Raw genomic sequence first — 12,817 nt, 5'->3', positions numbered from 1 at the left:
CACAGTTAGTCACGCTGGGGAAGTTAGCAAACAGATCCTGATCTCAGCCAACATCCCACAGACAATGGGTAAAAGGGCAAGTTATCAAAATGCTGCAACTTTTATTTCCTCAAGAACATCTGAAATTTAATGCTTCCTAACTTCACTCCTAAATACTCAGAAGTTTTGACTGTAATGAAAAAACAGCTGAGTTAGCTTTTACTTTACAGATCTGTCATCTAGTCTCCAAGCCAAATTACTTTATAACAATATCTAGGTAATGGCCCATTTTCCCCAATCACTCCTAACTTCTTATAATTCCTAAGAAATTTTTTCTTCTCCTCAATTCATGCAACTTTTCCCCTTTTATCTATGTGATAAGTTTAGTACGTGTTTTGTTCTACCTTTCTACACTAGTTTTCACTGGCACAGTGGGGGCGGGCTTCACTTCAGAAACAGGGGCTGGTGGCTTGCTCCTCCCTGGGCACCAAGGCTGAAGGTCTGTGTCTGAACACACACATGCCAACACACACACTATTTTTCTTCACACCAAGCACAGTGTTACATTTCCATCATGAGGACCACATTTTAATCGGGAGATAATTGACAATTTCTGTAACCTTCAAGTGAGAGAGCACGGCTTCCATCATTTTTCAAGAGTGGATTTGGTAAACTATACGGAAGAAAGCCCTAAAACAATGAATCTTAATTTTTCTCAGTTGTTAGATTTGTAATTATTGATCACTTTGAATTTCAACACAAGAATCAGAACAAGCTTTCTAAACCAAACTTTAATATTTTTATCACATATTCTTTAACTTCCAAATTATTTTCTGTACTAGAGAAGCACATTTTTTTTTTTGGACTTCAAAAAAAAACTTTATTCCAAACAGAAGTACCAAAAGCAGCATGTTAATTCTGAAACATTGAACAGATATCATTTAAACTCATACAGTTATAATAAACTCAAAACATCAAACAAAAACAGCTTTGTGGAGAAGCACATATTCTTGAATTTCACTCCGAGTCACTCTTTAGAGAACAGATTTGTACCATTCATTTCTAAAAAGACTGTCGGATTCTAAATTGTACATTTGGTAATGGTAAAAAAAAAAAAAAAAAAAAAAAATTAGTCTGATAGAAATTACCAAGAGTCCACATTTGAATCTGGCACCTACTCATCAAGTATTTCCTTGAGCTATTTCAAAAGCTAGTTTAGGTAATCCTGGTGTGCAAAAATTTCACAGCTTTGCCTTCCCTTTCTTACAGCAACTTTAGATTAAAAAAAAAAATCTTAAGCTATACAAGTCTTTATCTGCACTCTCTGTGCTCCAGCACCAGCTCCTCAGAATATTAAAGCTAAGTATTTAATCGTGCAGGACTTTTTTTTTCTATTCCAGCTGATTTTCCTTCTATTTCTGGGTTTTACTGTTTAAGAAAATTAGGCATCATCTTGTGAAGTGCTGCTTAAACAAGCATTTCTGGTCTCTATTCATTATCTTGTCTCAGTTCTGAGCTTTAAATGGTATAATTATCATTGGTTCTTTGGGAAACAATTTCATTACAGCTATACCTATTTAAAATGGTATTTAGGTATTGATAATGGGTTTTCATTTGAATTGAGAATCAGCTTGAATTTGTTGATAAAGCAAAAGAGAAACTAAATGGGTCTAGGTTTTACCTACTTCTGGTACTTTATTCTTCAGAAAGCCACTTAATCTTCCTGATTCAAATTATCTATAAAATAAAGGCAAAGGCATGGTATGCTCACAAAAACACTTTACGTGTGGCTGTTGAGTGAGACGAACAATTGAAATGAATGATTTAAGGCCTCGTAAGAAAAAGTGCCTGTATCCAGAAACAATTAGCAAACATTACTCCCACAAAGTATCTTTATATCTCACTGAGTTTACATATAGGACCCTCTCAGCTTGCAAGCATACCGTAAGTTCAATTACAAGTTAGCCATTTGGAATTAAGAATGAATTTTCGGGGGGTGGGGGTAGGGACAGACTGGGATTTCAAAATTTGTAGATACTGACAGGCATATGCAGAATAGATAAACAAGATTATACTGTATAGCACAGGGAAATATGTACAAGATCTTGTGGTAGCTCACTGTGAAAAAAAATGTGACAATGAATGTATGTATGTTCATATATAACTGAAAAATTGTGCTCTACACTGGAATTTGACACAACACTGTAAAATGACTATAATTCAATAAAAAATGTTAAAAATAAAAATAAAAAAATTAAAAATAATTTTTAAAAAATCTGTGTAAACCAAAAAAGAAAAAAAAATGAATTTTCTAGTGGGAAGAACATTATAAATGACAATTACCTTCCTTGGCAAGAACACAGGAGACTAATGCAATGAAAAAAATGCTAAGGCAACATCTGGGACCATAGCAGTAATTACATTAAGTGCTACTGAACAAAATATTTATTGATTTATTTATTTTGGATAGCAGTACTCAAAAAATTATTTACTGAATGATAAAGAACTAGATGGAGAACCTAAGACAGTCTGCAGTGTCCCTGAGACATCCTGAATTTTTGTGTAGCTGAAATGATGCTGATCTCTGTCTTCTCAGTTCGATTATGTTGCTACTACCTTTAATGAATCCTAAACCCAGCTTGATCCACTGCAACTCTGATGCCACAAGTTTGATCACATCAACTCTACACTGAAGAAGTTCTGCCAGTCCCCTCCTTGACTAAAGAACAGATTCGGAATTCTTCAACGTGGCAGGAAGTGATCAAAAGCCTAGTTCTTCCCTGACCGGCCTTATCTCCCAACATTCTTCTCCCACTTTCTACTTGACGCTCTGGCCAAAGACCTAAACTACTGTCCCACGAGACCTGTTCTTTCATACCTACTCCACTCTGCTTAGAACGCTCTGTTATTCTTCAGTATGTATTCACCTCTCAGGAGCAAGGTCCAATCTAAAGACTGGTTGCTCTCATGGCAAGCCATCCCCTCTCAGGTGGTCCTTCCTCTCCTGGTGGATTCCTATCATTATTATTGGGTGCATTTTCACTATCTATTTGCTCCCAAGAGTCTGAGCTCTTCCAGAGAAGCCAGAGTATAGTAAGCAGCCAGCACTTAATAAATACATTTAGAAGGAGTAAAAGGTGGTGTCACAGTCCACATGGCCTGAGCATACGGTTCCCTCTCAGATAGGAGCATTCCCTCACGGCACCCATGACAAGAGCACAGTAAGGGGAGCAGGGCTGTTTAGCTTCAGAGGTCATAAAAACTGGGCTTTTAAGTTTTGAAATAATAGATAGACATGCACCCCAATGTTCATAGCAGCGTTATATACAATAGCCAAGACATGGAAACAACCTAAATGTCCATCGACAGCTGACTGGATAAAGAAGTTGTGATATATTTATACAATGGAATACTACTTAGCCATAAAAAGAATAAAATAATGTCATTTGCTGCAACATGGATGGACTTGAAAAATGTCATTCTAAGTGAAGTAAGCCAAAAAGAGAAAGAAAAATACCACATGATATCACTTACATGCGGAATGGAAAGAAAGAAAAGAAAGGAAAGAAAGAAAGAAAGGAAAGAAAGGAAAGGAAGGAAGGAAGGAAGGAAGAAAGAAAAAGAAAGAAAGAAAAAGAAAGAAAAAGAAAGAAAGAAAAAGAAAGAAAGAAAGAAAGAAAGAAAGAAAGAAAGAAAGAAAGAAAGAAAGAAAGAAAGAAAGAAAGAAATCAAACTTACTTATAAAACAGAAACAGACTCACAGACATAGAAAACAAACTTATAGTTACCAGAGGAGGGGAAGATGTGGGAAGGGATAAATTGGGAACTCAAGATTTGCAGATACTAATACATACATAATAGATAAACAACAAGTTTATTCTATATAGCACAGGGAACTGTATAAAATATCTTGTAGCAACCTATAATGAAGAATATGAAAAGGAATATATATATGTACATGTATGACTGAAACATTAATGTTGTACACCAGAAAGTGACACAACATTGTCAACTGACTATACTTCAATTAAAAAAAAAAAAAGAAAAAATGAAAAATGAAAAAAAAATTGTTTAAATACACAGATAAGACAGGAAAATGGCAAGATTTTAAATCATTCATAGAAAGGGGCCTCAATTTTTAGGGTATTTATAATACATAGTGTGAACGTATTCATAACTTGGAAATCATCTATAGATTATGACAGCTGGCAAAGCCAACAGTACTGATGTTATTAACATAAGAGGGTTGCAACCATCTACTACTAAGCAAATCAAATTACTCTACAATAAACTGCCTTCTAAGCCATTTATATTAAATATTCTATTTTTCTACCATGGACCTGGCTAGATAAACTTCTGATAGTTATTAGAAAGCCAATTTTTTATCGTGTTAAATTTTAAAGTAGGTTAACAGTTGCTCATAAAAGGAATAGTGCAAACTCATAAGCCAGGAATTCAAATACTTACAATCTTTTTAGTGATGACAGTCCCCAAAAGGCACCTGGATCTATACTACTAATAAGATTGTTTCGGAGGTCCCTGTTAAAAATTAAATAAAAGTTATCTGCATGTCAACACTGTAAGAAATATTTAGGTATACTGCACTTACCTGCTATATAGAAAACAACACAGTAATAATGGGAGACTGGAGCCAAAAGGTTAAGCCAAAATCACCCCAGCAGTTAAGTGGCAGAGCAAGAATTCAAAATCAAGAAATCTGGTTCCAAAGTCACTTGTTTTGGTCAATATGGAAAGAATACAGGTATGAAACAACAAGGTCCTACTGTACAGCACAGGGAACTATATTCAGTACCTTCTAATTGCCTTCTTTAATAGCCATTCTTTAATGAAAAAGAATATAAAAATGAATATATATGCGTACAACTGAATCACCATGCTGTACACCAGAAATTAACACACTGTAAACTGACTATACTTCAATTAAAAAAAGTAAAATAAAGATATGTCAAAAAAGATATGTATCCTAGTATTATTCCAATTCAAAGTTATGACTAAGCTACAATCTTATAGATTATTTCTACAATCTCTTCCTTAGTTTGCTACACTTTTACTTATCAAAAAAAATCAGACACAGTGTAACTGACTATAGATACATTATAACTGACTATACATCGATAAAAAATAATAAAACATCAATGACCAACTGGAAAAAAAAATCAGACTATTTGTGACAGGCATAATGAAATTGAATTTTTTAAACCATTTTCAAAAATACACACTCAAAAATTCATGGCACTTGGTTGTTCTTATTTTTTCTTCCCTGAGCTTCTACAGCTAGGTTTTCTATATAACAACAACATGATAATTCACTTTATAGCTCAAAGCAAAGATCCACCAGCCCCCTATGCAATGGCATCTGATAGTGGTCACAACTGACAGCAGCCCCCTTTATCCACCAGGGATATATTCCAAGATCCCCAGTGGATGCCTGAAATGGAAAATAGTACCAAACCCTATACATACTGTTTTTTTCCCATACATATGTACCTATGATAAAGTGTAATCTATAAATGAGGCACAGTAAGAGACCATCAACAGTAACTAACTAAACAGAACAATTGTAACAATATACTGTAATAAAAGTTATATAAAATTGGTCTCTCTCAAAATATCTTATTGTACAAATGTAATGCCTTTTCCATCTTAACTAAGCACTTATCACCCACCGTGGCCATAACTTTTGCAGTCCGAGGTACGACAGCAAAACTAGCACGGATTTTTTCATTTTTCGCAATTTCACGGAGAGAAGATTCATTCATACCATGGGTCTTAGCAACCTCAGCACACAATTTTTTTCTATCCTTATTAAGAACTTTCACCTTTTTATTAAAGGAGGCACCTCACACAGCTTCTCTTTAGCATATCTGAATTGCCGGCATCTTGTGTGGTGCTTTGGGGCCATAATCAAGTAAAATGAGGGTGACTTGAACACAAGCACTTCACTCCGTGGACAGTCGATCTGATAACTGGCTTGGCTACTAAGTGACTAACAGGCAGAATACGCTGGACAAAGGGCTGACTCATGTCCTGGCTGGGCTGACGTCAGATTCCCTCACACTATTCAGAATGGTGTGTAATTTTAAATGTATCAATTTTTCACTTCTGGAATATTCCATTTAATATTTTCCGACTGCCGCTGACCATGGGTAAATGAAACCGTGGACAGGGTGGCAGGATGACTGTGTTCTCATTCTTCCCGTGTGCAGCCCTTCCATGTTAGCACACCACCACTGGGGGCAGCAGTGAGCACCACAGTCAGGTCCCTCCATCAGCGGGGATTGGGGCCACCTGCGAAGAGGCTGCTGTCCTCTGGGCACCTGGGCTCAGCTGAGGACTCTCAAGTTGCCCCATGCCAAGTGTCCAGCTGACCTCTGTAGAGAGCTGACCATCAGCCACAAGAGCGCTTAGAAGCACAACAGGGGCTCACTTTCCACATTCCTGGCCCACACTTCAGCTCTGCTAGACACCCAGGGTGGGCCCGTGTGTCAGGACTCACTCACAACCTCGCCCACTGAAGGCCTGAGTGGGCTCTGGTCATTTCTCAGAGAGCCTCAGGTCAGACTCTGAACAGAAACTGCTTCCAGCTTCCCTTCTCCTGGGAGTCCTTCCTGAACAGGGGAAACATTGCCCCTTCCACGTGTGAGCTTGTGGAGCCAATCCTCTTAATTATCCATCATTATTCTCATAATTATTCGGCTTAGGGATACACCAAGTTGGTAAAACAACAGAGAAACGCAGAGCAGCGCAATACAAGCCCGAGGTAGCAGGTACCTCACAGGGTCCTTTCGTAGCTCACTTACTTTAGCTGAGAATTACAAGGCCCTCCTGAAAGTAGATCCTGGACCAGTGGGGCGCCTGTTACCACAACATGAGGGGACACGTCTCTGGGGTCTTTTATAACTGCTGCCCCATCACGGGCATTCTAGTCCGTGAGAAGCAACCTGAATTACTGAAGAGAAAAATCCTCAGTTCACTTTCTCAAGCATCCAACTTGCCTACTTGTGCTTAAGAAAAGGACCCAGAGGAAGCCTTACTGCCGTGAGCACAGGTCCACACGCGTTTCCTCCCATCGAGTTGGGGAGGCGGGTTCAATTCTACTGACCACCGGCTAATGAAAATGAGCTGCTTGCTGTTCGGCCTGCTCTGCCACATGCTATTTTTTCTCGCAGCTCAGTTTGTCAAAATAGACAAGCTGCAACGTTGGGGTTGGTTTCTGGACAGTTTCCTGGCAATTTCACAAGAACGTCCTGATGAAACTGGCCCTCTGCTCATCACAGTGCCCGTCAGTCACTGACTGGAAACCCAGCCCTCCTGATGTCCCACTGACACGGGCTTCCCACACCATCCACGCCGCTTCACACAGGCCGACAGAGGCTGATCAGAAATTCTCGTCTCTGGAGGTGCAGCCACTGAATCCTGTGCACGTAAACGTCACACCTGCCAGCAAATCCTGTTCTGCCTTCTTCATGTCTCGCTCTCGTCCTAATATGTCAGGCATTCTTCCATTAACTAGTGGTGGAATTCCACTCCCCACTCCCCAAATAGTCAGGTTCTTCTACATAAAACTGAACCCCCTGGTACCTTGCAATTCTTTAAACAAAGGAAATGATCATTAAACACGGTATAAAGTCTATGCTCCGATTATCATGACTAAATAGGTATTTCATTGATCAGAACTCAGATTTTATATTCCACACAGAAGATGTGTGTGGGGCCTTTGGGAAGTGATCAGGTCATGAGAGCAGAGACTTAATGGATGAGGTTAATGCCCCTGTAAAAGAGACCCCAGAGAGCCCCGCCTCCCCACCCCTTCCACCATGTAAATGAGGTTGCAGCAAAAACACTGCCAACTAGGTGGGCCCTCACCAGACACCAAATCTGCCAGAGCCTTGACTTAGCACTTCCCAGCCTCCAGAACTGTGAGAAATAAATGTCCCTTGTTTATAAGCCACTCAGCTTATAGTATCTTGTTATAGCAGCCAGAATGGGCTTGACAGATGATAAATGCATGAAAAAGTCAACCGTGGCTGAGAGGCAGAATTACGTTACCTGACCTTTACTATAAAAATCTTTTTAGTAAATTATAGTTAACAAAATCATTAGGATATTCATAGCCAGACAGTGTAGAGACTGCTGCATCTCATTCATAACCACTTACATTTCTCAGTAAAGATAGAGGGTCATGATGTCTGCAACTGACCTTCAAATGATGTAGCAAACATGTGTATGTGTAAGCTTATTCCAATATAAAGAAGAAATAATGGCAAATTGCTACAAATTATTAGGTAAGTAAATTGTTTTTTCCATTTTTCTGTATGCTGAAATTTTTAATAAAAATTATTTTTGTTCCCAACTTTTTTAAGTCCCAGGAATTACAACTAATCACCAGGCCCAATTTATTAGTTCCCATCTCCTCTCCCCAAGTGACCCCAATCCTATCCCTCAAAGAGATAAGATGATTTAAGGAGAAAATTCAATGTGTCTTTGATCGATACTACATAAGCAAAAAAGTTTTGCAAAAAGAAATATATAATGTCAGTTCCATTTTTTAAAAACATATGTTTCCCTTTTCAGATTTTAAACAGAATCTACAAGAAGTGATTTAGCTAAAACAGTACATAAATTTGTGGTCAATGATGTACTGCATGTGTTTCTACAAAATACCTCTCATGAATAACCGAGGACTGTAATATGATTTAAAGATACACTTTTCCTTCAGTAATAAAAAATCCTTGACATATTATATAATATTTAATAATAGCCATATTAATCAGGCATTGCCAAAAGATATTTATAGTCAGATTCTCTCATTTAATATCCCCTCCGCCTTCCCTTCACCAACCCAAAGCTTCCCTAGTGAGCATGAGTCTAATGTCAGGATATATAGCTAAATCTGAATATGCTGCCTCATTAAAATACAAATGAACTGCTTAAACAAAATTAAAGGACTATCTTAACAGTTGATGAAAAGGGCTAAGTTCTTCAGGAAAGAATGCAAAGTCTATCAGCTAAGATGCTCTTCAACTGCAAGTATCAGAAATCTTTACTTCAAAGGGCTTTAACAATAAAGAAAGTAGTCTCAGGCATTAGACAAAATTGAGACGCTTAAGTGGGTGGTTCCATCCATCTCTCAGATCCACCCTCTCAGATCCACCTTTCTCAGAATGCCAAATCTGCCTTCAGGCTGACCCTTAATCACGCTATGACATCCCAGGTTCAAAAATCACCTCAAAGCACAAAGTCATGAAAAAGAACGGACACTCTCTTCGTATCTCCTGAGGAGCTAAGAAATCTTTCTCTGAGCCTCACAGCTAACTACTGCCCATCTCTTCTTGGCAATAACCCTGTCAATAGCTAAAGAGATACTGGGGTGACCGAGACCCACCATTTGGAGAGGAAAGAAGATTGAGAAATCAAACACATTAACCACGATGCAATTCTAGTGTCAGGAATTAGAGCATGTAATAGGGGAGGTGCATCACTAAATACTGACAAATACATAACACAAGCCAAGAACGACAATAAAAAATGAAGAGGGAGGAAGGATAAATGGGTGGATGGATTCATGAACAAGGCTGAGGACTGGAAACCCCATGTCTGGCTTCCTGAACAATGCCTAAGAGACAGCAACTTTTAAAGGCTATTTGTTAGATAAAGGATCCTCCCCTTATTTATCCAAGCAGTAACATGTGATGCTCAGCCCAAACCCACCTCTTCTCCTTCTCACACTACACTTGCTCTGAGGCAGCCTTATCACCACCCAGTCTCTAGGCTCAAAATTGTATCTCTAGCCCAAACTGACCACTCCTTTGAGCTCCCTATTGCACACACAGCTGTCTAACTCAACATCTACATCTGGACGTCTCACAGCCACCTCAAAAATCAACACAGTCCAAGTTCAATACAGTATCAGAAACTCTCATCTGTGCTTCATCAACAGCCCCCCGCCTCCACCCCCAGCCAGTGATACTGATGCACATCAAGTTGGATAACTGCCCATCCAGGCAAGGACACTCTGGTTTCCTAGACAGAAGTTACGGATTTTAATCTTAGATGTGGCACATACATATACAATGGAATATTACTCTGTCAGAAAAAATGAAATTTTGCCATTTGCAGCAACATGGATGGATTTGGAAGGTATTATGCTAGTGAAATAAGTCAGACAGAGAAAGACAAATACTGTATGATGTCACTTATATGTAGAATGTGAAAAATACAACAAATTAGTCAATATAACAACAACAACAAAAATAGACTCATGGGTAAAGAGAACAAACCAATGGTTGCCACTGGGGAGAGGGGAGGCGGAGGGGCAAGATGGGGTGTGGGAGTAGGAGGTACAAACTGCTGGGTATAAGACAGGCTCACAGATGCATGTACAACACAGGGAACAGAGCCAATATCTTGGAATAACTGTCAGTGGAGGGTGACCTTTAAAAGTTATATAAAAATAAACAGACAAACCATCTTAGATTTAACAAAACTCCCTACTTCTCCTTGTCCCAGCACCTCATAACAGTAGCCAGAGTGCCTTCTGCTCACAGGTCCTTACGATGACCTGCTGCCTGCCTGCCTCATTCCGGCCTCCTTGCTGTTTCTCAAACACAAGGAGCATGAGTCACAGCACAGGCTTTGCGCCTGCTACCCCCTCTGCCTGTAATGTTCTCCCCCTAGATAACTCGCTCAAGGCTCAACCATCTGCTCTAAGTCTTTGCAGGATCACCGTACAAAGCTCACATACACATGCAGTGTGGACACCCCAAACCCCACTCCCTGCTAGACATTTTCTTTATCCAGAGTATGGTCATCCCTCAGTCGCACAGGAGGATGGTTCCAGGACTCCCAACAAATACCAAAATCCAGATGCTCAAGTTGTTTACTTGAAATGTCCCAGTACCCTGGGTCCTCTATACCCACTTTACAGAGGGTGGAACCGGCAGAGGGGTGGGGTGAAGGGGCTGTACGGCTGTACTTGTGCTATAAACTTGCCTGCTATGTTTATTGTGTTTCTCCCCATTACAACATAAGCTCCATGAAGACAGGACCTTTGTTGTGTTCATTAATAAATCCCAAGCCTAGGACAGCGTGGGCAATTAATAATTACCTGCTGAACAAATTTAAATTAGCTACTCAGCAAAGCCTTAATAACAGTTGAGGCAATATTTGTTGCCTTGATATTAGGCCAATTATCTTTCTAATGGTTTTAATTAACGTGACACAATAAATCTACATCAGTTACCTGCCCCATGCACTTCTAAAAGAACACAAAACTAATCTTTTAAAAAGGTGGACCATAACTAGGAAACTGGTTTCCAAAATGTCATAAATATTTAGGTATTATATCCTAAAAATAAAAATTCCAAATCCTAAATTAAAGAAAAATTAAATCTAAATATTCCAATTTAAAAAAAAGCACACACACTCTGCTACTTTCTTATAAGGGACAAAAGCAAATACAAATGATGGAAAACAAGGCAGCTCCCCAATGAGAACCAAACATTTAGGAGAACAAATTGGTAAGCCTAAGGAAAAAGGATCCTTGGAGGGGTGGAGGGTATAGCTCAGTGGGAGAACACGTGCTTGGCGTACACAAGGTCTTGGGTTCAATCCCCAGTGCCTCCGTCAAGGGGGGAAAAGAAAGAAAGAACAAGGATCCATTCTAGATGGAGTCTGTAGGAATGTGTGCACCCAGATCTGTTTTATTTTGTGAAACAATAGATTCAGAAAAAGAGAGAAAGAGAAAAATTAATCCTGTTAAGAAGTTTATTTTTCAACTCAGAAGAACTGGAGGCAGCCTGGCCTACAGATTTCCTCAATCTCTGGGGCATGTTTGCTGGCCGGCTCAAGCCAGCCCTTACCATTCTGCCTGGTCCCCATTTTCCACTATTAAGCCTACCTCGTATTCTGCATGGCCTGGCTACAGTTATTTTAAGTCCAGGGCTCTAAAGTTTGAATAATTCCTTGATCTACCACTCACTTTTTACACCCATTCCGCTGTATTTTGAAGTTGTTTGCTTTGTTCATTTCCGCTTTCAGGAATCTCTGACTAGCCAAAGCTGGGCTGCAAACATCTAGCTGGTCGTGTCTCTTAGGTGGAATTCTTCCAGACAGGGTGCCAATGCAAGTGGCTTTATTTGGGAGGGGACCTCGGGACGCATCAGTGGGAAAGTGGGGAAGGGCGACCAGACAGAGAAGGGGACTGACTAAGGGGGATCTGTTGAGGCGATCTCCACGGTGGTCAGCTGGGACTCAGCCCCCGGGGACCTGTGGAAGGCAGCCTAAAACTCGCTCCGGGGCGCCCCTCCTGAGAGGTGAGGGAGTCGGGGTGGGGACCTGCCATCTGCTCTCAGTCACCGTCTGAGGGCTGCCGAGGCCAGGCTGGGGGAGCGGGGTGGCCTTCATTCCAGTGCTGGAGCAGAGAAAGCTCTCATGTTTCACATTTGGGAGATTTAAGGAAAGACACACAGGAAAGGCGAGTGTGGAAGGAATACCGTCTGCTACGCTGTTTTCAAGTAATTTTGAAAAATTTGAAAATGATGTCATTTAAAACAACATTAAGTCATTTATTTGGCTAGCTATGTCTTGAGCTGGGTTCCCCACAAGCAGCCCAGGTCACTTCTCAGGCACCCACTGGCCCCAGCAGGCTCCTGGAGAAAGAGCCCTGTCCCCGCTGACAAAGCCAGGGGCTGTTCTGCTGCTCCCCTGGGAAACTGCGCCAGACGGTCCTCACCCTTACGTCTCAACGGCTACATGGCCAGTTCTTCTCCTTCTGTATCATGCTGGGTCTTGAAAAATTTGATTTTGGTTCCCTAGG

General features: G+C 40.1%; 1 protein-coding gene across 1 annotated transcript in view; it reads right to left on the bottom strand.

The window, feature by feature from the left end:
- Positions 1-12,817, bottom strand: part of ADGRA3 (adhesion G protein-coupled receptor A3) — a 98,644-nt gene that overhangs the window by 59,971 nt on the left and 25,856 nt on the right. Inside the window, exon 3 of the mRNA XM_010991045.3 lies at positions 4,447-4,518. Within this exon, the coding sequence (XP_010989347.3) occupies positions 4,447-4,518 (72 nt within the window). The remainder of the gene's footprint in view (positions 1-4,446; positions 4,519-12,817) is intronic.

The sequence above is a fragment of the Camelus dromedarius genome, chromosome 1, assembly GCF_036321535.1.
Source record: "Camelus dromedarius isolate mCamDro1 chromosome 1, mCamDro1.pat, whole genome shotgun sequence".
Taxonomy (NCBI): domain Eukaryota; kingdom Metazoa; phylum Chordata; class Mammalia; order Artiodactyla; family Camelidae; genus Camelus; species Camelus dromedarius.
The sequence above is the reverse complement of the archived record's forward strand: the minus strand, read 5'-3'. Positions and strand labels throughout refer to the sequence as shown.